Source organism: Monodon monoceros, unplaced genomic scaffold (genome assembly GCF_005190385.1).
Source record: "Monodon monoceros isolate NGI ecotype Baffin Bay Population unplaced genomic scaffold, NGI_Narwhal_1 Super_Scaffold_15, whole genome shotgun sequence".
Taxonomy (NCBI): Eukaryota; Metazoa; Chordata; class Mammalia; order Artiodactyla; family Monodontidae; genus Monodon; species Monodon monoceros.
The window spans coordinates 11150995-11173594 of NW_021703771.1; the positions used below are offsets into that span (position 1 = coordinate 11150995).

General features: G+C 42.2%; 1 protein-coding gene across 4 annotated transcripts in view; it reads right to left on the reverse strand.

Moving 5' to 3' along the window:
• Positions 1-22600, reverse strand: part of FILIP1 (filamin A interacting protein 1) — a 191288-nt gene that overhangs the window by 100111 nt on the left and 68577 nt on the right. For all 4 annotated transcript variants that reach the window (XM_029223833.1, XM_029223835.1, XM_029223832.1 and 1 more), the window contains exon 2: positions 6817-7098. In XM_029223833.1, coding sequence (XP_029079666.1) covers positions 6817-7098 — 282 coding nt within the window. The remainder of the gene's footprint in view (positions 1-6816; positions 7099-22600) is intronic.

Here is a 22600-nt window from a genome sequence, read left to right on the forward strand (position 1 = left end):
AAATGTACTAAGGACATACTCTGTGCCAGACAAATGATTTACTGCTATGCTAAACAAAAGGGAAATTTAGCTTCTTCGGCTGTGTTCAAAAAAAAAAAAAAAATCTGATTAACCCTTCCAGACAAAAAAAGATTTTCTAAATTCCTGGATTTTCACTAGAACATGTTACTCTAGTTCTTTTTTTTTTTTGCGGTACGCGGGCGTCTCACCGCTGTGGCCTCTTCCGTTGCGGAGCACAGGATCCGGACGCGCAGGCTCAGCGGGCATGGCTCATGGGCCCAGCCGCTCCGCGGCATGTGGGATCCTCCCGGACCGGGGCACGAACCCACGTGCCCTGCATCGGCAGGCGGACTCTCAACCACTGTGCCACCAGGGAAGCCCATTCCTCTAGTTCTTTAACTTCCCTTCACTTCTGCAACCACTGACAGTAGGCTTACACTCACTGAAACTGCCCTGGCAAATGTTCCCAATGACCTCTGGACCCACAAACCCAACAAACACTCTTCAGTCGTATTCAACTGAAACTCTCTGCTGGTTGGACTGAAGCAACCTCTCTGTCCTTCTTGACAGTCTTGACTCCCTTGGATTCTGCATCCTCCACCTCTTCACACCTGCTGACGGTTGTTTTTCGGATGTCTTATTTGTGGCCTCCAAATGGAGGTGCAGTTTTCCCTCCACCGAATACTTCTCCACAGAAGGCAGACTGTTCACTGATGAACACGACCCATACTTTTCCACCCGCTCAGTGTTTGATTCTGCTCAGGGTGGTCCCAAAGCTCCTCTCTGCGTGTCCAAGACCTACCAATCCTTCAAGGTCCAATTCTTCAGTGAAACTTTCCTCCACTCCTCTCCTGAGATTTTCACAATCTTTCCCACCTTTGTACTCCCATAGTTTGCATTGCAGTTACCCTACAAAATATTCATTCCTGTACATTCTCATCTGTCCTACAGGTTGGGAGCTCTTTCTTCATGACTGCTGTAATAGCTGGTGCCGAAAACCACGCATGACACATAGTTGGAGCTCATCAGATTTTAGCTATGAGTATTAGTATTACTCACCTTTGCATTTTTCAGACCTCCAGTTTCTTAAATATCGGAAAATCAATCAATTTTGAATTAATTAATGCCTTAAGAATGAATAGACTCTCTTGGTGAGAAAAAAGAGTGGACAGAGGACTCACCTATAGTAGGTAGTAGTGAGGTTAAAAAAGAAAAAAAAACAAACTAGTGAACAATATTAAAGAAAATGGCTAGGAGCCCCAAAAGGAGAGAACAGAGGAAACTTCTAACAATCCACAGGCATATTGAAACAGAGCGGGGCCTTGTGGGGCTCCTAGGCATGGAGGCCTTTTTTGTTCCCCGTTTCTTGTAGGCAAGACTCCAGCCTCCGTGACCTTCCCTGAGCTCCAAAGGGCAAATTCAAGCAGTTGCTAATCAAGGGAGGCACAGCCACGAAGCCACCTGAGGCAAGATTAAAGGGACAAGAGAAGCTCATCAAGATTAGGAGACTGGGGACTTCCCTGGTGGTGCAGTGGTTAAGAATCCACCTACCGGGCTTCTCTGGTGGCGCAGTGGTTGAGAGTCCGCCTGCCGATGCAGGGGACACGGGTTCGTGCCCTGGTCCGGGAACATCCCACATGCCGCGGAGCGGCTGGGCCCATGAGCCATGGCCGCTGAGCCTGCGCGTCTGGAGCCTGTGCTCCGCAAGGGGAGAGGCCACAACAGTGAGAGGCCTGCGTATGGCAAAAAAAAGAATCCGCCTACCAATGCAGGGGACACGGGTTCGAGCCCTGGTCTGGGAAGATTCCACATGCTGTAGAGCAACTAAGCCCATGTGCCACAACTACTGAGCCTGTGCTCTGGAGCCCGTGCTCCGCAACAAGAGAAGCCACCGCAGTGAGAAGCCCGTGCACTGCAACAAAGAGTAGCCCCGCTCGCCGCAACTAAAGAAAGCCAGCATGCAGCAAGACCCAATGCAGCCATAAATAAATAAATAAAAGATTAGGAGGCCGACCACCTGAGACCCTGCACACACCCTAAGCTTGCCAACAACTCCATCCTTGGGAAGTACTGTTGTAAAACTCCTTATCAAATCCTCTTGGGTTGGGACACAACCCCTCATGGGTTTTGGAGAAAGGAGACTGCTGTGTCCCCCTTTGCCTGACAAAGTAATAAAGCTCTCCTTTTCTACTTCACCCACAACGCTGTCTCCGAGATTCGATTCGGCACTAGTGTACAGAGAAGCTGAGCTTTCAGTAACAATATTATCTGTTTCATAAATTATCTTTGGAATACAACAACTCCTTCTGCCGGTCACCCAGATGAAGGAAGATTTCTCACTGTGTAGTGACTCTGCCTCTGACTCAGCCTGGCGAACACCAAAGCCCAGTGGAATGGTAGCGCACTGTAGAGTTACTATCTTGTTTTCTCTGAGCCTCCTTACACACAGGTAGAAGAGAACTAACTATAAGGACAAAGGAAAACATGATGAAAGTCAATTTGAGGTTGGTTTTTCTAATATGTATTTGAGTGGCTATATCAAGGGAATTTACTATATAAAAGAGCTAGATATTTTTTTCATCAAGAAAATGAATCTATTAGTATCCTGCTTTTGATTATTCTACAAGAATATCCTTCTGCCAAGTATTCTGTGTTACGGATTTTTGATGTAAGTACCATTTCCTTTGAACTTTTGTCGTTTTTACTTCAGCCAAATTGACTGGCTTCTTGAAAGCACTATTTTTGGACAAATACAAGGGGAAATTAATCATGATGCCCAAGTGATGGTCTGGGTGTACTATTTCATTATTTTCAGTTTAGTCTAAGAAATATGTAAGCAGTTTTTCACCCAGAGAGTAAAAATGTTCCAATTTATTAGAAAGTACTTGTTACTGGAAGCAGTCAAGGACAGAAGTGTAATCATGGAAACCATCCCAGCTGCTTCTATGCAGGCAATGCCGGCCAGTAATTGTGCTGAAATGAGGAGCTTGCATCTGCTAAGGTGTGGCTTGAAAAGTCTGGAAGATGTCACTCTCCAAGACCAAGGGCATGACGTAACCAGTTCCAGACAAGACTCCCTAAAATGCAAAAATCCCTGGGAGGAGCAACTCCATTTCTAATGCATGTCGTGAAGGTGAACTTCAAGAGTTCACTGGACACCTTACTGGCAAAAACAAAACAAGACAAAACAAACAAAAAACCAGCCAATTTGCAAATTTTGCAAAAAGCCAATGCTAACAATAAAGGTCAAAGGTCATTCTGTCTACAATGTTGGTGCAACAAATTCCCACAGATCACACAACGGATTCCAAAGATGGCAGAGTACTGGTACCAGAAAACACAGAGAATTGTCTATAATGTCCAAAACCCTGGCTATGGAGAATGAGTGAGATCAAAAAGAAGCCTAAGAAAAAGAAAACTGGCATGAAGAGCCTGAGTGAACCTCCATCTTCTAGTTTCCCCCCAAGTCACTCCCAGGGTACATCTCCTACAGGCAGACTTGATCTCGGTCTCACCTCTCCAATATTATAAGCCTTTTTCTCTGTGTGTCACCCTCCTGATTTTGACCCGTGGTTCCAGTCCCCCACAAGGCTGACCCTCATAGAACAGTGAATATGAAGCCCCAGGGTTGCGTGGTGCCCAGCCCGTGGCCATGTGACACTCCTCCCCGCCTCCCCAGTTTTCTCAAGATCCAGATCACACCAAAATGCAAGGCTCAGGTCATGGTCCACTTCCTTGATGTGAAAGAAACCTTCCTCACTTTCTCTTACCTAAAAAATTCTCAGGCTTCCCTGGTGGCGCAGTGGTTGAGAGTCCGCCTGCCGATGCAGGGGACGCGGGTTCGTGCCCCGGTCCGGGAGGATCCCACATGCCGCGGAGCGACTGGGCCCATGAGCCATGGCCGCTAGGCCTGTGCGTCCGGAGCCTGTGCTCCGCAACGGGAGAGGCCACAACAGTGAGAGGCCCGCGTACCGCAAAAAAAAAAAAAAAAAACTCATCATTTCACAAAATGGCTTTGGCCCTGGAGTTCACAGAGTGAGTCTACTTCAAAGAAATCCTGAAGACGAAGAATAAATATAAAGGTCCTAGAGCCCACCCCTGCACATCCCCCGAGTGGAAGTGTTATAAAGGAAGGGACACAGAATCTGGATCTGGAGCAAATGTTAACTATATTGCTGTGTGACCTTGGGCAAGTCACATAGCTTGTCTGAGTGTCAGTTTCACACTTGAAATATAAAGGAGGTGGATAGACACCTCAAAGCTGCTTGTCAGCCCTGATACTTTATAGAACCTCGGAACAGCACATGCAGAGGAAGGGTATTTGAGTCATAACACAGCTGCTCCATAAAGGGAGGTGATAGGTGGCCTTTGAGGTCCAGGAGACAACTCACTAAATGCTCGTAAATGTCAGGCTGAAGAGCATATAGGCCTGAGCCGAGGGTACCTAAACTCTCTGTCTCTCTTCTCAGTGCCAGATCTTTAGATAGACTTTTTTTTGCTTGTCTCTATTGTGGCAAACCTGGCCCATAGCTGTCACATTTTCACCAGCCCACTCACATTTGCTAATGCCGACTCCCTCCCACTCTTAGCTACAACACACACACACCCTCCTGTGACGATGAAATGTAAATATGGGAAATATAAATATTCCTCTAAATATAGGAACAGTCTCGTTTTTAACAAATCTAGTATTGCAAAATCTGCATTTACAAGTACAGATACTTACATATGTATGTGTGTGCATATAAATATATGGGGGGATGGATTATTTGCTTTGCAAATGAACTCACCAAGAAATTCCTTATAATATCAGGTCCTTCATTTCTCCACTGCCTCCCCTACAAATATCTTACACTCTTTCCTTATGTATTGCTGCTCAGGAATACATCTATTTTGGAAGGTAAGGTATCCTGTATTCACAAAGATTAAGGAAGAGCAAAATGCATTTCTTTGGCGCCTTCTACTTAATTTCTTTAATGTCCCGGGTGAATGGGCTTGTAGTTTGCATGCCTAGGCTCTGGAACCATATCTGGAAACACCATGAACATAAAAGCCATGTGAATCTTAAATACGGTCCACAATCTACCATGATATGACATCCTTCTACAGAAATTAGAGTCTAGAAGAGCCACAGGCTTCACACAAGCCACCATGCCTGGAGGAAATAAGCTGATGACAAGTGCTTTGTGAAGATTTCTTAGGTCAATGTTGTACCTTCCACTCAGATCAATAGCTGTAGGCTGGGAGCAGCTTAAAAAATTGGACTAATATACTCTGCCTCCTTAAACAATAAATGTTAATAGAACAATAACCACATTTCTGGCAGTGGTGAAGCTATTTTTAGTAATGGTGGTGCTCTGGAAATTTTTCATCTTCTGCTGTGAAATGCAAAGGTGATTTTTCTCAGCCTATAAACGGTAAGCTCAATCACACTTGTTTGTTTTTAATTTGAGTTTTGCATGTTTTCTATTTCTCTTTACCCCAGGGGTTTCCTTATCTGTAGGCACTCACAGATTAGAACAGGAACAGATCAGATCCCCCTAATTGAGGGTAGGTTGCAAGTAATATGTCTGATGCTAACAGCACCAAACAAAGGCTTCATCTCATTCAATTTTTGGTATTCCCCTAGAGGCTTATGCAAGTTGAGAACCTAACAAAAACAAAAAGGAAAACAGCAACCTCACTCATAAATCATCCTCTCCTCAAAAAAAAAAAAAAGTTATTGTTTCCCCACTTGGAGAAATATAACTGTCCAAAGCTCAGAAACTCAGAAGAATCCCAGCTCCCTCTTGGATCCTTAAAAACATTCTCTTAGGGCTTCCCTGGTGGCGCAGTGGTTGCGAGTCCACCTGCCGATGCAGGGGACACGGGTTCGTGCCCCAGTCCAGGAGGATCCCACATGACGCGGAGCGGCTGTGCCCGTGGGCCATGGCCGCTGGGCCTGCACGTCCGGAGCCTGTGCTCCACGATGGGAGAGGCCACAGCAGTGAGAGGCCCGTGTACCGCCAAAAAAAACAAAAAACAAAAAACATTCTCTTAGTGGGGGACCTGGTAGCCACAGAAGGTTGGTGGGGATTGACAGTGGAAAGTGCCCTGGACCAAGAATCAGGGGGCCTAAGATGAGATCTGGACAACCCATTAACCCTTCTGGGCCTGTCTCCTCATTATAAATTATAGATAATGATACCCACATTATTACTGAGATCGAATGAGATAATAGACTTGAAAATGCTTTGTGAAAGTATCAAGTTTTCACAATACAATGCTCTGCTGATTTGAGTGCATCTCAACTCCTATGACCTTGTAGAAAATTAAAGCTGAAAGTCACAAAAAAGAGAGAAAAGAGTAAGACTGGTTTAAACAAAGTTTCCTTTTTCTCTCTGTCTCTCCCTCTACCTCTTTATCTCTCTTTTACTCTACCTTCTGGAAAAAAGCAAAAGTAGCAATTGATCTTAACTCTGCTTTCTAATAATCATGACCTTTTCACAGTTTGCAACCACAGTCAAGGGCTAAATTAGATGTTCTCATTGATTACCCACTACTAGGTGTTAAATTATTATCAAAATTATGTCATGAAGAAATTTTCTGCTTCTAGAGAAGCTTGATGTTAGAATCAGCATCTATTCATTTATTCGTTCATTCAACAAAAAACGTATTCAGTGCAAACTTGTGCCAGGCACTAGGGATGCAGGAATGAGTAAGGAAGACAGTCCTTTTCCCCGTGAAGTTCATAATCCAGTGAGGTAGACTGGTTCATAATCTCTTATCTTATACCTTCAGACTAGAGACACAACAACTGAAAAAACTGGACTCTACCTGCAGCTCCCCTTCCATTATACTCAGTAGCTGGATGAGGTCTTCTTTGGATAACTCCAAGGATTTCTTATTCTTTCGTTCACTTTCTCCAGATGGTTTTAGGTGTCGTTTGACAGTTCCTGAGGCCATGACATCTTCCTCCTTTCTATTTGATTTGTTCTTCTTTTTTGTATCTTCCGAGAGACTTTTATCACCAGCATTGCTGATGATGGAGGACTTGGGGCAGGAGACATGCCCGTTGGATGAACTTTCACCACCCTGGTTTCGGGATCTCATTCCCACCTACAACACGTGAAAAAAGATAAGATGTTTTTACCACCACTGAAATTATTTTTGTCTAACTACTTAGAAACTAATAGCAGCTTTACAACATCACCAAGAAAGAAAAGCCAAAAGATCAGTCCCAAGTTAGCTTCCTTACAGCTTTAATGAACGTGTCATTAAAAACTACAGGAAAATACTTTGACCATCTTCAGGAAAAGATGGAAATGTGATTCTAACCTCACAAACATCTCAAGCCAAGTAATCAAGGTGAACATCAGCAAGGCCAGGTCACGTTGATAGCACTGCTGATTCTATCAAGTATCTTTGATAGAATGTGATAAGAATGGCACTTTACCTTTGTGATCTTCCTTCTCCAAAACATGACCCAAGTCTAACAATGAGAAAAACATCAAGCTGATCCCAACTGAGAGACACTCTACAGAATGCCTGACCAGTAATTTTTAAAACTATCAAGGTCATCAGAACAAGGAAAATTTGAATAACTGTCACAGCCAAGAGAAGACTAAGAACACATGAGAACTAAACATAATGTGGCATCCTGGATGGGATCCTGAAACAGAAAAAAGACATTAGGGAAAAATTGAGGAACTATGAATAAAACATGGACTTTAGTCAATAATAATGTGGCAGTATTGGTTTATTAATTATAGCAAATGTACCACACTAACTAAGGTGTTAATTACAGAGGAAACTGGGGGTGGGGTGTATGGGAACCCCCAGTATTATCTTTGCAATAGTTCTGTGAATCTAAAGCTTTTGTAAAATAAAAAGGTTATTTTTTTTTAAATGATTCTAAATTGTCTATCAGAAAATGCAAACCTCAAACCCTGCCAGGAACAAGTTGGAAGTCACAATGTGCAGAAAAATCCACATAGAGTGAGGGTTGGCGGGGCTTGAAGTGGAGAGAGAAAAAGGGAAAAGCCAAGGGAAGGGGGGGTAGTTTTCAGTGATATGGAATTCTATTTTTCCATAGCCTCTTTTTCAAAAGCAGGTGTTTTGTTTTTGTTTCGTTTTTTAATGTCAGTCATTTACAGTAATAAGAACAAGAGTACAAAGAATTGGGAGAAAACAGATCAATTTCAAAATCAAAATTTTAAAAAATATTTTGAGGTAAAGTAAAGGAAAAAAGACAAAACAGCAGTTAATCTGTCCCATGGGGAGCACGTTTGAGTCATTCCATTTTGAATGCTTTGCAGAGTCTGTGTCAATCTCTGAGCAAAAGAACTTGACTAACAGGTATGATACAAACAAACACACTGAGCTCAAAGGCTAAGCCTCCAAGTTCAGGGAAGATAGCTCTAATATCCTGGGGGCGGTACCACAAAATTCGCCTAAACCCTTAAATAGAGTAGCTTAGTGCATGGGCTTATTTAAAACTCACAGTATAAATGGTCTTTCCCTTGAACAGCTAAGCAGCAAGATTTTCATTACTCATTCCAGAGAAAATACAGAGACTTGTTTTCTGAAAGTAAATTTCCTTTATGAACCCAACCATAGTTAAGAAACCAAGGAAAGCTTTTCAAAACACTAGGTTTATAATAGAAAAATAAATACAGTGTGATGTTTCCTTTTAGATAGTGAACATTCAATTCTTCTAACAAATCTTGAAATCTACATTCACGCTCCTTTTTTGAACTGAACCCTTACAACCAGATGGACCCTTTTGTGTGTGTGTGAACTTTCTATAGCACCCTAATTTTGAACACTATAAACTGAAAATGTGGTCCTTAATACTAGCGCCGTGTTTTCTGGTTTACTCAGTGATTAGTTCCTGAAATTTTAGAGCATTTTTGTGCTTTGCTGGTGAACAAAGAATAAATGTTTCTTTGTAATGGAAGCCAGAGCACTTTAGAGCAGACCTACTGTATTTTCTCACAGCTTGTTTGTGGCAGAGTGGGCTGACTTAAATCCCAAGCCAAAAAAAAGGACGAGACGAATAGAAGGCTTTGAATGTCAGCACAAAACACCACCCTGAATATGCCTCTTTGGCATATTGATTACTTTAAGCTCATTATTTTTAAGAAACAGCAGACACATGTGAAGCTCTGAAACCTGGGTAGAAATTACACTTTTTTAAGACACATTTACATTTATAAGGGAAATCTCTGTAAGGGTGTCTCCCTTGCTGTACCAGGAACAGAAGGATGACTCTAAAATCTCTAGAAACTCTTATCAATGCAGAAGGCAATGACTTAAATCTGCACTTACGATGCTCTCCTTGTTTACTGTGGTTTCCTCATAACCTCTCATAAGTGGCTCCCCAACTCCCGACATCTTTCTTTTGTCTTTAGCTGAAGCTGGTATTTAAGGTGATGGCTTGGGCCATTTCAGAGAGTTACGTGGTTTTCCTGGGTCTCTCCCGTGTATACCGGAGGTATACATGTTATTAAACTTCTGTTTGTTTTCTCCTACTAATCTGTATTTTTATTACAGGGTTATATCAGCCAAGAATCTTAGAAGGGTAAAGGGAAAATTTTTTTTCCTCCTCCCACAGTTTCAAATTTAACTCTTGACATGTTACACATCATGACTAAGACACATGGGCTTCCCAAATTGAATTGTGACTCCCTATGACTCCATGCCACACGTGAATTTCTTTGATCTGAAATAATTTTCTCTGTTAGATCTTAAGGCTCTTTGGGATGGTGCATCAAATATTGATTTAACAACTTCGGTTTAGATCATGCGTTAATGGAAGTTCCAGGCAATATTTCCCAAGGCACGGGAAGTAAGATGGTAATGTCTGAAAGTTAATCATACACAACATTTGTGTTTGACTCTAGCATGTGCTTGTGTCTTTTTTCCCTGGATTTCCTGTATCTTTTATAGGATCTATAGCATTAGGATATTTGTAAAATAGGACAAATGCATATCTATCTATATATTACATGCACTTAAGTATATTTGCGAACACACAGAAAGTGGCATTTACCTATCTTCACCTCCACAACAAAGTCAGCCGTCAGCACCTGTTCTATCTCAGGATTGCAAAAGTACTCAGAGATAGCAAACTAGTCAAGAAATGTTTTAGAAAGGAATTGGACAACATGTAAGAAGGAGAAAAACATAATTTCTCAATAGTGTAACCAAGCCTGCCCTCAATAATATCCACTTTAAACCACTTTATTCTACTTAGTAGGAGATAGAGTCCAGACAGGAACAGACTCTCATGTACCACATTTAGTGACATTCATACTCTTCTGTATTCTAGCAGCTCTCACTGTTTCTTAAGTGCTACACAGTGTGCTAAGCATTTTATATACAACATCTCAATTAAATTAATATTCACATCAACCCTAGTGGGTGCTATTATTCTCAGTTTTACAGATGAGGCCACTGAGGTTTAAAGAGATTAAATATCTTTTTCTGGATCACACAGCTACTCCTAGGGAATAGAAGAGCTAGAATTTGAACCCAGGTGTGACCCTAAATACTTACTCTCTATATGGCTTTTTTCTAAGTTCTTAAACACATGCAAATTGGAAGTGAAGGGGCCACCTTGGAAAGCAGATGACCCAGACAGTTTTACAAATGTTTTCTAAATTCATGTTTTTTCACTTCATACTACAGAGTTGGAGAAATTCATTCATCTGTCTTCTTCCATAGGCACTCTTGCAAAACTCACACAGCAACTGAAATTAGGTTGCTAAGCAAAACTACTCTTCCCAAAATAATTAACCTGCTGCAGACCTTGTAAAATGATGACTCATTTAAAAATCTTTCTGAGAAGCAACAGGGCTAATTATTAAGGATACAGGTTATGAAAACAGGATGTAGTCTGAACAGGGACCATTACAGACTTAATGTGTTAAAAGTCCCAGAGTTGAACAATAGTAAATAAACATTTAGTCAGAGTTGGCCAAATTCTGTCCATTGTGCTCACAGGAGTAGCAGGCAGATAACAGAAAGGCATCTGGCACTTTGCAGGCTTTTTTTTTTTTTTTTTTTTGCGGTACGCAGGCCTCTCACTGCTGTGGCCTCTCCCGTTGCGGAGCACAGGCTCCGGACGTGCAGGCTCAGCGGCCATGGCTCACGGGCCCAGCTGCTCCGCGGCATGTGGGATCTTCCCGGACCGGGGCACGAACCCGTGTCCCCTGCATCGGCAGGCGGACTCTCAACCACTGCGCCACCAGGGAAGCCCCTGTAGGCTTCTTAATAGTTAGTTGGGGGTGGAGGCAGAATACATGACCACAAATATGCCACTTTGGCATGTGGATTGTTTTGAACTAAAGGCAATCAAAACCCAGCAGACTCAGGTAAAGTTCTTTTCCTCCCCATCAACTGCCTAAATTTACATTGGAAAGAGGGCCTATACCAGGAAGAGAGATACATTTTACCTAAGAAACATAATCTGTAATAAGGCAACATTAGTTTTTCAAACATTTCCTCTGCCTTCCTGTGAATGGCCTTCCTCCCCCTTGTATCCCCAGACCCATACCCCTTTCCTTAGCTCAAGGTTTTATATAAGCTTCAATTACCTGGCTGCCATTCAGGTCTCAGATTTTCATGGGACTCCTGTATGTATAAAATTAAATTTGTTTTTCTCCTATTAATCTCTTATATCAATTTCATTATTAAACCAGCCAAAGAAGGCTGGGACATGTAAATAACAAACTTTCTGAATGAAGCCAAGAATGCTTTTGCTTCGTCCCAATGCATATCCTTTGAAGAAAGTGCTCCTCAAGAAAATGGTGTAAAGAAACTGAAGATTCACATCAGATTTAGAACTGTTTTGGTTTTTTTTTTTTTTTTTGAATCAATGTTATTTGGGGCACAGATTCTTCTATTTAATAAATAAATCATCCTAACATAGTTCATGAAATACATTTACTTTTCCTTGCATAGTAATTTGTCAGCAACACTTTGCATGGAATTTTCTGACTACGGTGTGAAGAAAAGAAAGACCAAATTTTATTCCAAACCTCCCACTTTTAGGTCTATGGTCATCTCTCTTCTTCCTTTTCCTCCCCATATGTTGGGCAATAAACAGTGTACTGTCAGATGAGCAATATCCTAGGAATCAGAAAATATTTATAATAATTTTGAGTAATTTATACTGAACTAACAAGTATTTCTAGAGCCTTTGAACAAGTAAAAAAGGACAAAGAAAAAAGTCCTCAGCAATTAAACACCCGTTCCAGCTGCCATCTTCATTAGCTCCTGCAAATCTTGACCTTGAATTTAACGTAGCAGTCTCACCCTTGCTCTTGCCTCCTTTCAGATTTGTCTTTCCATGTTATGATTCAATGTTGGTCACAATACTCTCCATCCCTACCACCAACAAAAACTTCTTTTCTGCATAAATTAGGTTTTGGCATCTTTCCTATGCTTCTCAAGTATCCATCCACCTCCTGTTTGTTCCTGGTTTTATTTTATTTATATTCTTTTTCAAGAACCTACCCAATGCACAGGTTGAGATACCACAATAATTTTCTTTATATAATTTCCATTTTTTAATTACTTTATAGAACTATAACTATATGGCATAGCAAAAAGGAAAGCACAAAATTACAGAAAGCCTACTTTTTCCAGTGTGGCCTGGCAAAAAGCCCACTGCAAGTGGGGCTTCCAGAACATGAGCATGGAACTGTCCTGATTCTTTCTTTCATACATAAATGACAATACCCACAGCACCCAAAACCAGAGGCAAAAGAAAACATGTTATGTGAATTTTAAGATGCAAAAGACCCATCAAATAAACTAGTATATTCCCTATCAGAGCCAGATTATTCCCTCTGCTTATCTTACTTACTTGGTTAAGTCTAGTTATAAATATCCCAACTCATGAAACGTTCAAACATTTCTCAGGAGATTATCGTTCATTCTAACAGCACACACTGTTAATAAATGTTCCTAGGTTTGCCCTTAAATTTTCTTTACAATTTTCTTTCATTTTCATAATCCTATTTATGCAGCAAGCCATGTTAAATGATTTTTCACTTCTCATTATCTACACTCATAAAATCCTCAAAATAACTAAGGTTTTTGTTTATGTGAAACCTCTTCATTCTACTAGGACAAATCTACCCAGACCAACTGAAAATTCTTCTAAATGATTTCACAAAATGTTAGAATTCAAGAAAGCGGATTCTGTTGGAGTCACTGCAGTGATGTTGTAACCAAAAGTTTAAGGAAAATATTACAACTGTGGCGAAATAGAAAAATATTATTCTACTCTAGCCTAAAACCATGGTGAAATATTTTATGGAGTTCTGCTTAATATTTTTCAAGGAAGATAACAGCAGACCTGGAAAAGGTTTCCAGAAAAAAAACAAAAAAACAAAAATAACGAGACTAGATCAGGGAACTGCCATGAAATAAGAAAAAAAATTTTTAATTGTATATTGAGTCTGAATGAATGTACAATTGGAGGGTTTTAAAACTTTGAATATAAAATAGGGTGGCCTCTCTTTTTGTTTTATCTGACAAAGAAAACATCTCTGGAAAATTACCAGACTCCTGGTTAGCCAGAACTAGAATTCCTTCCTGTATTTCATCACTTCTGAAAAGGCCCAGCCCCACAATTGACAAGAATCAGTCATTTCCTTTCACTCACAAAAGAGCCTTATCTATAGCTGCAGAGAAAAGTATCTTAGGCTTTCTCTCAGCAGTCTATATGTGATGAATTATTCTTAAATATTATCATACTTCTATTCACAATAATAGTAGCTGACCTTTACTGAGGAGCTTATGCTCTGAGTATTGGGTTAAGTATCTGACATAGATAGTATCATCTCATGAAATCCTAATAGCAATGCATAAAGCAGGTGCTATAATTACTTGTTTTAAAAAGATAAGGAAAGTGAGGCTTAGAGAGATTTAGACATTTGCCCAAAATAGCATGGCCAGTACCTGCGAAAGGCTGAACCAGAACACAGGCTTGTTTGGATTCTCCAGGTGCAAGGAGGAAGCTGAATGGCAGTTTTTACCTCTATATCAGGACCACAGCAACACAAATGAACTTGCAGCCATCCTTTCCTGGGGCTGAAATAAGTTTACTCACAGGGTATAGCATTCAGTAAATAGTCTCAAGCCACAAGAGTTAACATAGAATCCCACTATTGCAGCAGATTTTTTCCCTCTAATTTCTACTTGTGTAACACCTTGTTCTTCTAAGACCACCTTCTCTTCCCCCGACAGTGTCCCCCGACACTGTCTTTTTACTTCTCAGTGCTTGAGGTTCTCAAGGAGCTGAAGAGTAACTTTGCCCTTTGCAGTGTTTTGACTTCTGAGTCTTTGAATTAAAAAAGTCACTAAGACTCAAGAAATACAATAATTGCTATACGACTGGATATGGATGAACTGATTCTTTTAATTAGGCAAATTAAGAAAAATTCTAGTTTGCACAGTAGCTGATTATTCTAGTAAGCCAACTGTGCAAAATTTCCTGTTAGAAAAAAATGTTTGTCTTTCTGCAGAAAAGATTCTCAAATAATTGAATTGCAGTTTTCAAGAAATGCGAGGCAAATCACCATGGCTGGATGTTAACAAGATGGGTTAGCCTCCCTGCGGAGAAAGACATGCAGTGGTTTGAGTGATATCACAGCTTCATGCTGACAAGGGAGAAGATGGAATACTGCACAGATCACCCCATCCGTGTGCTGACGATGACTTCATGAGTTCTAATTGCCTACACTTATGTCAACTGTATGCAGGTGTCCTTTAAATGCCTTTTATTTTTAATTTCTCAACCACTTCTTTTTTTTTAACATCTTTATTGGTGTATAATTGCTTTACAGTGGTGTGTTAGTTTCTGCTGTATAACAAAATGAATCAGCTATATGTATACATACATCCCCATATCCCCTCCCTCTTGCATCTCCCTCCCACCCTCCCTATCCCACCCCTCTAGGTGGTCACAAAGCACCAAGCTGATCTCCCTGTGCTATGCACCTGCTTTCCACTAGCTATCTATTTTACATTTGGTAGTGTATATATGTCCATGCTACTCTCACACTTCGTCCCAGCTTACCCTTCCCCCTCCCTGCGTCCTCAAGTCCATTCTCTATGTTTGCATCTTTATTCCTGTCCTGCCCCTAGGTTCGTCAGAACCTTTTTTTTTTTTAAGATTCCATATATATGTGTTAGCATACGGTATTTATTTTTCTCTTTCTGACTTACTTCATTCTGTATGACAGACTCTAGGTCCATCCACCTACAAATAGTTCAGTTTTGTTTCTTTTTATGGCTGAGTAATATTCCATTGTATATATGTGCCACATCTTCTTTATCCATTCATCTGTCAATGGACACTTAGGTTGCTTCCATGTCCTGGCTATTGTAAATACAGCCGCAATGAACAGCAACCTAAAATCAGCTGTAATGTAGGAAGTCATGGGTTGTGTCTGTTTTGAACTCCTCCTGACTTTGGTCTTTTCTGAGCATCCCTTGTCTCGGGATAGATCAGAGTATAGGGAGCCTAAACTGAAAACAAACACAGCTACTTTATAAACCAAGCCAGGAGAAAAGTAAAAATTATTCCTATTGGAACACATTTTGTGAATGCTACTGAAGCCATATGATTGTGAAAGGTGTTTGATGTTTAAAGACTCTCTTCACTTTGATGCTGTGTGAAGAGGCTGTGAATTCTATGGCCATTAACCAAACTTCATAAACCTAGTTGCTATTTGAGTGTGAAGGCTGGAAAGAACAGTCAAGAGGAGAACTTTGTGATTAGCTAATTAAGGTGCATTAGGAATTGACTCTATCTAAAATGCCATGCTCTCCCAGTGCAGAAGTTTCAGGCTCATTTTGTGGGCAGGAAGTATGTAAGAAAATGAGTTACCACCTTTTGGAATAATTTTTTCAAACACGTAATGGCCCCTAACCCCCTCTCTTCTCCACCCTCCAGCCACCCCACCTCAGCGTACCACCCAACTCCACGGTAGACCTAAAGGTGTCCCAAGACCTCACGTATCAACAGCCTCAGCATTTGTTTTTCTAACACGCTGAATCCTCCCGGAGATGTTTGCCACTAACCCCAAGGCATCAAGAGATCCACATCCCCACCGTTAACCCCACACTTACTTATTCTGTAATCCTGGACAAGTTCCTTAAGCTCTCCTACCTGTACTTTTTTCATCTTTAAACCGAGGATAATAATGTCTGTTCCACCCACCATGCGTATGTGAAATCATAACGCCTGTTCTACTCTCCGTATGTGTGTGAAAGTATCTACTAGCAGTGGTAAGGCAGGAAGCATTAATCTGAGGCAGATTAACCGCCAGGGTCATCAAACATCTTTCAGCACCTCCACGTAGGTACCACCAGTGACAAAGACACTTTGCTTTCAGCTATGATCATCTAGCACAGAGGTTAGCAAACTTCTTCTGTAAAGGGGTAAACGTTAAATATTTTGGGCTTTGCAGGCTGCGTGGTCACTGTTCCATTTACTCAACTCTGCTATTGCAACATGAAAGCAGCCACAGACAATTCGTAAATGGGTGGGTGTGGCCAGGTTTGACCCCTAGTCCTTAGTTTGCCAGCCCTGAATTAGACTGCGTGACAAATATGATTGATGGATGCATTTAAACTGGGAGAAAGGGAACTGGTTTCTGCCACTCCCCACCCCCTCCCCTAGTGTACAGTAATCAGGAAAATGCCTGAAAATAAGAGAGAAGAAAAAAATTAGGGAAAAAAAGAATGCAGTAACTGTGCCATCTGCCTACCCATCCTCTTCTCTTGCAGGTAAGTTGAGGAAGGACAGCTTTACCTGGCTCTTTCCTTTCCTTCACAAAGTCTGAGGAATCTAAAGTGGAAGAGCTTGACAGGCTAAAATTTGAGAGTAGGGTAACCCCTGGCACTAGTCATGCCCGGGATATGCAGACAGAGAGTAGAGACTTAGCAGCACGTGTCTGTACAACGTGGGTGATGGAGACACACCCACTAAGTATGTGGAGGAGATAGAGAAGTGGCCGCGGGCCAGCAAGGGTGGAAGGGAGCTGAGAAGGACGGTCGGCGTGCTCATGGCAGAGTCACAGGGCAGAGGGCTTCACAGCAGGCCACCCAAACGGGATGAGACGGAAGGCGCAGCTACTCTCAGGGAATCTGCAGCATCTGAGAGTCGTGGAGAGACACTGAACAGCCCAGAAAGAGCCTCAGCCACTACTTTCACCAGGAGCCAGGCTGGGAGAATACAGGTAACTCGCTTCGTAGGAGTGTGACCTGTGCAGTTGCACCAGCCCTGCACTCAGTTTAATGTTCTGCTATTGCTGTCTCAGAATTCTTAATTTTTTTAAACTAGGGTCCCCCAAGTTCCCATTATGCACTGGGCCCCTAAATTATGTGGCCAGTCCCGACAGCCTCAGGGCACTCCCTCTGAACCAGGTGTGCATGGTAGCAGACTACACCACGCCCTCACAACCCCCCAGAGGACGCACAGTGTCTGCGTGGTACCAAATACAGGCGAGGAGAGCTCAGCAGGAGGGAAAGGAAAGACCAAAATGGAATTCTGATTTGTTCTAGGATTGAGCTACGCATATTGAATTTAACCAAAAAAACCCAAAAAACAAAAACCACCAGATAAAATTGAATTTACCAGGAAATAGCCAGGTTAAGGTCTCTGCTTCAGGTGGGGATTGGAGGCACGGAGAATGGGAGAGGTAACCAAAGAGTAACAAAAGCTGAGTTCAGTCATAAAGAAAGTATTAGAATTACGTCCTTGAGTTTTATGGGGCGTCTTAACTGTGAAATATAACACTGGTTACAGCTTTGTAAACCTTAAGGTACTACAGGACTTTCAGGCAATATAGGTAAAGGAGTCTTCCTTTAAATCACATCGCTATTGCTCTCGCCCTGGCTTTGAAAAAGAAAAGCAAGGAATGAGACTCACACACGGGGCCGGAGGAAGCCAGAGCTGGGGCCCTTCCAAAAGTGAAGTGACTGCACGGCACCTGGGAGAGGAGGCTGATGCAGAGAGGGGGTGACACAGGGAGCTCTGCCCCGAGGCCACCACTGGATGGACTTTCTCTGCCCCCCCCCCCCCCACCTCCCTCTCTAGGCACCTCTCTTGTTTTCCCATCTGGGTTCCTCACTATGCCTTTCATTGAAATTGTAAAAATGAGATCCCGGTGATCTCATTCTGCTCCACGGTGGGCCTTCCCAGCCCAGACTTGCACGAGGTGTTCCCCAAACCCGAACCTGACCCATCTACTAAACTCTAAGTCTTCTGGGTTCTAAGGATGGGGTTAAGAAATCACCTGGTTAGATTTAAGTCACATCATAGCATCACTACCCTTACTCTGTATTCCTCAGTCTTAAACCTAGATTGAAATGAAAAGGGAAGTAGTCATTTTAAAGAGGTTCGATTGAAGGTAGGGTGAGGGCAGATTTTCTTTAAATCATACCACTGGGCGATTCTCCTGTGTAAAAGAAGTCATGGCGGGGGGAGGGTAAGAAACACTCCAGGAACAGATTTTATTCTTCTCTTCTCTCTCGACACATGCAATTCCCAGATCCCCTTTTCTCTAGGACATGTGCCAGCGTCCTCTTTGGTGTCACATACCTTCTTTGGAGAGCCAAGCTGGACCCAGAGTTCACACAGCACACAGATCTTGGCTCCTAAAACCTGGTGCTGACGGTGTGGGACCAGGAAGCCCAGGGTTACAGCAACCGTCAGGGCCCCGGGAACACACTGCAGGCACAGCAGCTCCCTCTGCAAGCCTAGGGCAGCGGATCTCACACTTCAGAATCACCTGGAGAGTATGTTAACACGCACATTGCTGGTCCCCATGTCCAGAGTTTCTAATTCTGTGGGTCTAGGATGGGGTCTGAGAGTTTGCATTTCTAACAAGTTCCCAGTTGATGCTACTGCTGCTTGGTCCCAGGACCACACACGGAGAAACAACACTCTAGGGTTGGGATAGGTCCGGACAACTGCAAAGAGGCCTCAGGATATCTATCTATTTCAGCTAGAAACTCTCTGCTTTTCCCCTAACTAAACTAGAAATGGTTGACTTGGCTGGAGAAAATGTTAATTGTAACTATTTACATGACTGATTATCATTCATCCTCCAGCAGAGGCCCTGTTTGAGTGTTTAAACTTGTAGGCTACAAAGAGGCCAAAACCTCTTTGCAGATATGGGTGTGTGTGTTTAACAAGACAGTTTTTATCAGAAGGCTCACAAATAATCTAGATTTTCAGACTTTACTGAAAAAAATCAGAAGGTCTGGCACTACGGGGCCCATCTTCCCACGTACCTACGTTTAGCTGGGGTTGAGTGGTGGCCGACCCACTTAGATGGAGAATTTGCTCACTAGTTCACACCTGTCCTTACTACTCTCCATTACCTCTTGAACACTGAGACCCAAAAGTCAGTTGCCATATATTTATCTGTACTCTGTTTTTCTTCTAGTAGAGAAAGTCTTCTCTTTACCTGAGAAAAGCAAAAGCTACATCGAGAAAGCTTCAGGTTTCAAGAAAAAAAAAAATCTAGTAATGACTACTTCTGTGGGTTTATATGCAAATACTCTGCCAGCTTCATCTGTTTCCAGCCACCTGTCTTCTGAATCCATTTGCGTTTGGGTCCAGTCTGGACAAGCCTGGATGGCAGGCAGAAATGCGCAGGGAGGAACTAGAGGCAAGAAGCAGACTGGTGGGCAGGGTAGTCAAAGAAACCATCTGGAAAGGAATTGTCCAAAAGGAAGAAGCTGCAGTCTGTCACAAGCTTGACCGAGGACAGTGTCACTTTGCCAAGGGAGAGAGAATGTTGTGCATGGCGGGAATATGCTCCCATGATGCCTCCACAGACACACGGCCAAAGCCGAGGCTGATGGGGGCTGCAATAAGGGCACACATGGAAACAGAGATGTGTACCAGGAGAGGCTCTGTAAGGAGCTGGGGCCTTGCTTGGAGAACTGGCCATGCAGAAGGCAGGGGGAGGATCTGGGGAACTTCTGCAGGGTCACTGTTGGAACCAGCAGAGGTGGTAGAGGCATCAATAGATCATCAAGCCAGCTGAGGGACAGGACAGTGGAGGGCCTGCCAGACCGCCCCTGGGGACCACCTCTTAAATTAACCTGAGTGGAGAGGATGTTCTGCAATTGTTTAAGAAGAAACTAAGACAAGGAAATACCATGCTGATCTCGTACTATTAACTCCCTGGCTTTCTCAGCTTCAGAACTCTGGGTTATAGTTCATCCCACAGAGTTTTTTGTGCACCACTATACAAAATAACAAGCACACAAGAACCATGTTGGGTGCCAGGATACACACACACACACACACACACACACAAACATATTCCTTCCCTCAAGAATGTCATAGTCCAAAATAGTGGTCTATAAGTTTTTTAACAGTTCAATCCATTATTTAAAAATGTAATCACTTATCCCAACATTTGTATATTTACCTGTAAATTATAAGTGTTATGCTAATCTCCTAATGTATTAGGCTTATTATAAATTATATCCCCAAATAGAAAAAAAACTAACTAAATAATAACAAACATTATCAATAAACATAGGAAGCTCATACCCCAATGACTTCTCCTGTGATAATTGGTGTACAAAACAGACATTTAAACAGATTTAAAAAATAAAAGGAAGCTTGGGAAATGCTTTAATAGCAGTCTTGGATCTGAGGATTAACTGGACCTGATCCCGAATAACTCCTGAGTTCTTAAAGAAATTGGAAACATGCAAAGACAAATGGCTGTAGATGAGGACAGAGGGAGAAGCTCTGAGGACCAACCATTTCTCAGGTTGTGGTACTTCAGCTGGGCCCAGGGAATGAGTAAACTCTTTCCAGGGAGAGGAAAGGGTATAAACAAAATTACATAGCCGGGCTTCCCTGGTGGCACAGTGGTTGAGAGTCCACCTGCCGATGAAGGGGACACGGGTTCGTGCCCCGGTCCGGGAAGATCCCACATGCCGCGGAGCGGCTGGGCCCGTGAGCCATGGCCGCTGAGCCTGCGCGTCCGGAGCCTGTGCTCCGCAATGGGAGAGGCCACAGCAGTGAGAGGCCCGTGTACGGCAAAAAAAAAAAATTACATAGCTGTTCATTGGCCTGATGTGGACTTAGGAGAACTTCAAAATGGAGAACAAATGCAGCAAAATACTAATTATGTGTGTAACAAAACATAATGGATTAACTCAGGCAAGTTGTGTCTGATAATGAGACTACAGTCTGTGTTGGCATGTTCAGCCTTCAGTCTGTCCCTCATATGGCACTGTTATTTTTTCCCATCAGAAAAAAAAAAAAAGTGAACCTTGGTGGTCACCATGGTAACTAAATAGTGGGAGCGAGGGCAGAGGAAGGTCAAGGAATGTTCTATCAAGAAAGTACAAAACACAGGTTATTTTTAATTTTGGCTCTGTTCCTATAATTTTAATGTCTGAAAATTAAGATGTACATAAATAGTAATGTCTGTTTCTCAAGCAGCCATGAGAAAAAATACTTTCCCAGTAATTCAATACAACCTTCTTATTTTGTTGACGTTTCATTTTCATCAGTTGCCATTCAAGCCAACAAAAATGCCCAAAGTGAGTATTTTCCAAATTTGTAACCAGGGAGGGTGGAGGGTATCCTGTACCCTCCTTCCCCTTGTTTTCTGTTCTCCTCTGTTCTTTGTACACTAACATGACTCACCGTCCACAGAACACAGATTGATAATTGCTTGTCTAGGAGTGGTGATGTGTTTACTTGCAGTCACCCATATTCTCTCATCTAATGACACTTGTGGCCAAGGACAAAGATTTGCCAGGCAGCTGACAAACCAGAGTGGGGAGGTGACGTAGCTTGTGAACCAAGGGTTTTCCCCCGCACAGGCCCAGCCAGCTGTCCCCGGGAGAGAAAAGCCTACATGACTGCACTCCAGGGCCAACTGAGTAGGTCTAAATGTTACTCTCTCCTCCCCACAGCTCTGCTCGAAGGAAATGTGCCCAAGAACTAATAGCAGGAGCAGCAGAAGAATAGAAAACAGAAAAAGGTCAAAACCTCCGAACATAAGAAAAATACCTTTCAAAAAACTCTCACAATACTTCATGCAAAAGATAGTGACATCTTTTGAAATTGTGAATTGTGTGAATTGTGAATTGTGTGAAAATAGTTTCCTAAGGATTACAAATAGCTGGATTTTGCTTAAACCAGAGTCGTCACCAAGAACACAGACTTAGAGGTTTTCTATTTCTCTATAGATTTCATTTAGATTATAAACCAATCATAACCTATATTGGGCAGGCCGTTTAGATTTTACCAAAACAGTCCCACTGTTTTCATGAACTAGTTTTGTCACTTGTGTATTTATAAATATGCCACACCCTACATATGAATGCATCACTGAAAAGGAAATTTTAGAATTAATCTTTCTTTGTCACTTTAAAATGTATCACTCAAAACTAAATTTAAAGATAGAATTCATGTTACTGTCATCAGTGAAATTATTTTCAGGATCCACTTTCTTACTTTCATTCAATACATACTCATAACGTGATTTCATGGCGTCAGTCCTAGGTAAAGAAAAGAACTGTAGGGGGTCTGTGCCATCATGGACCTCACAGT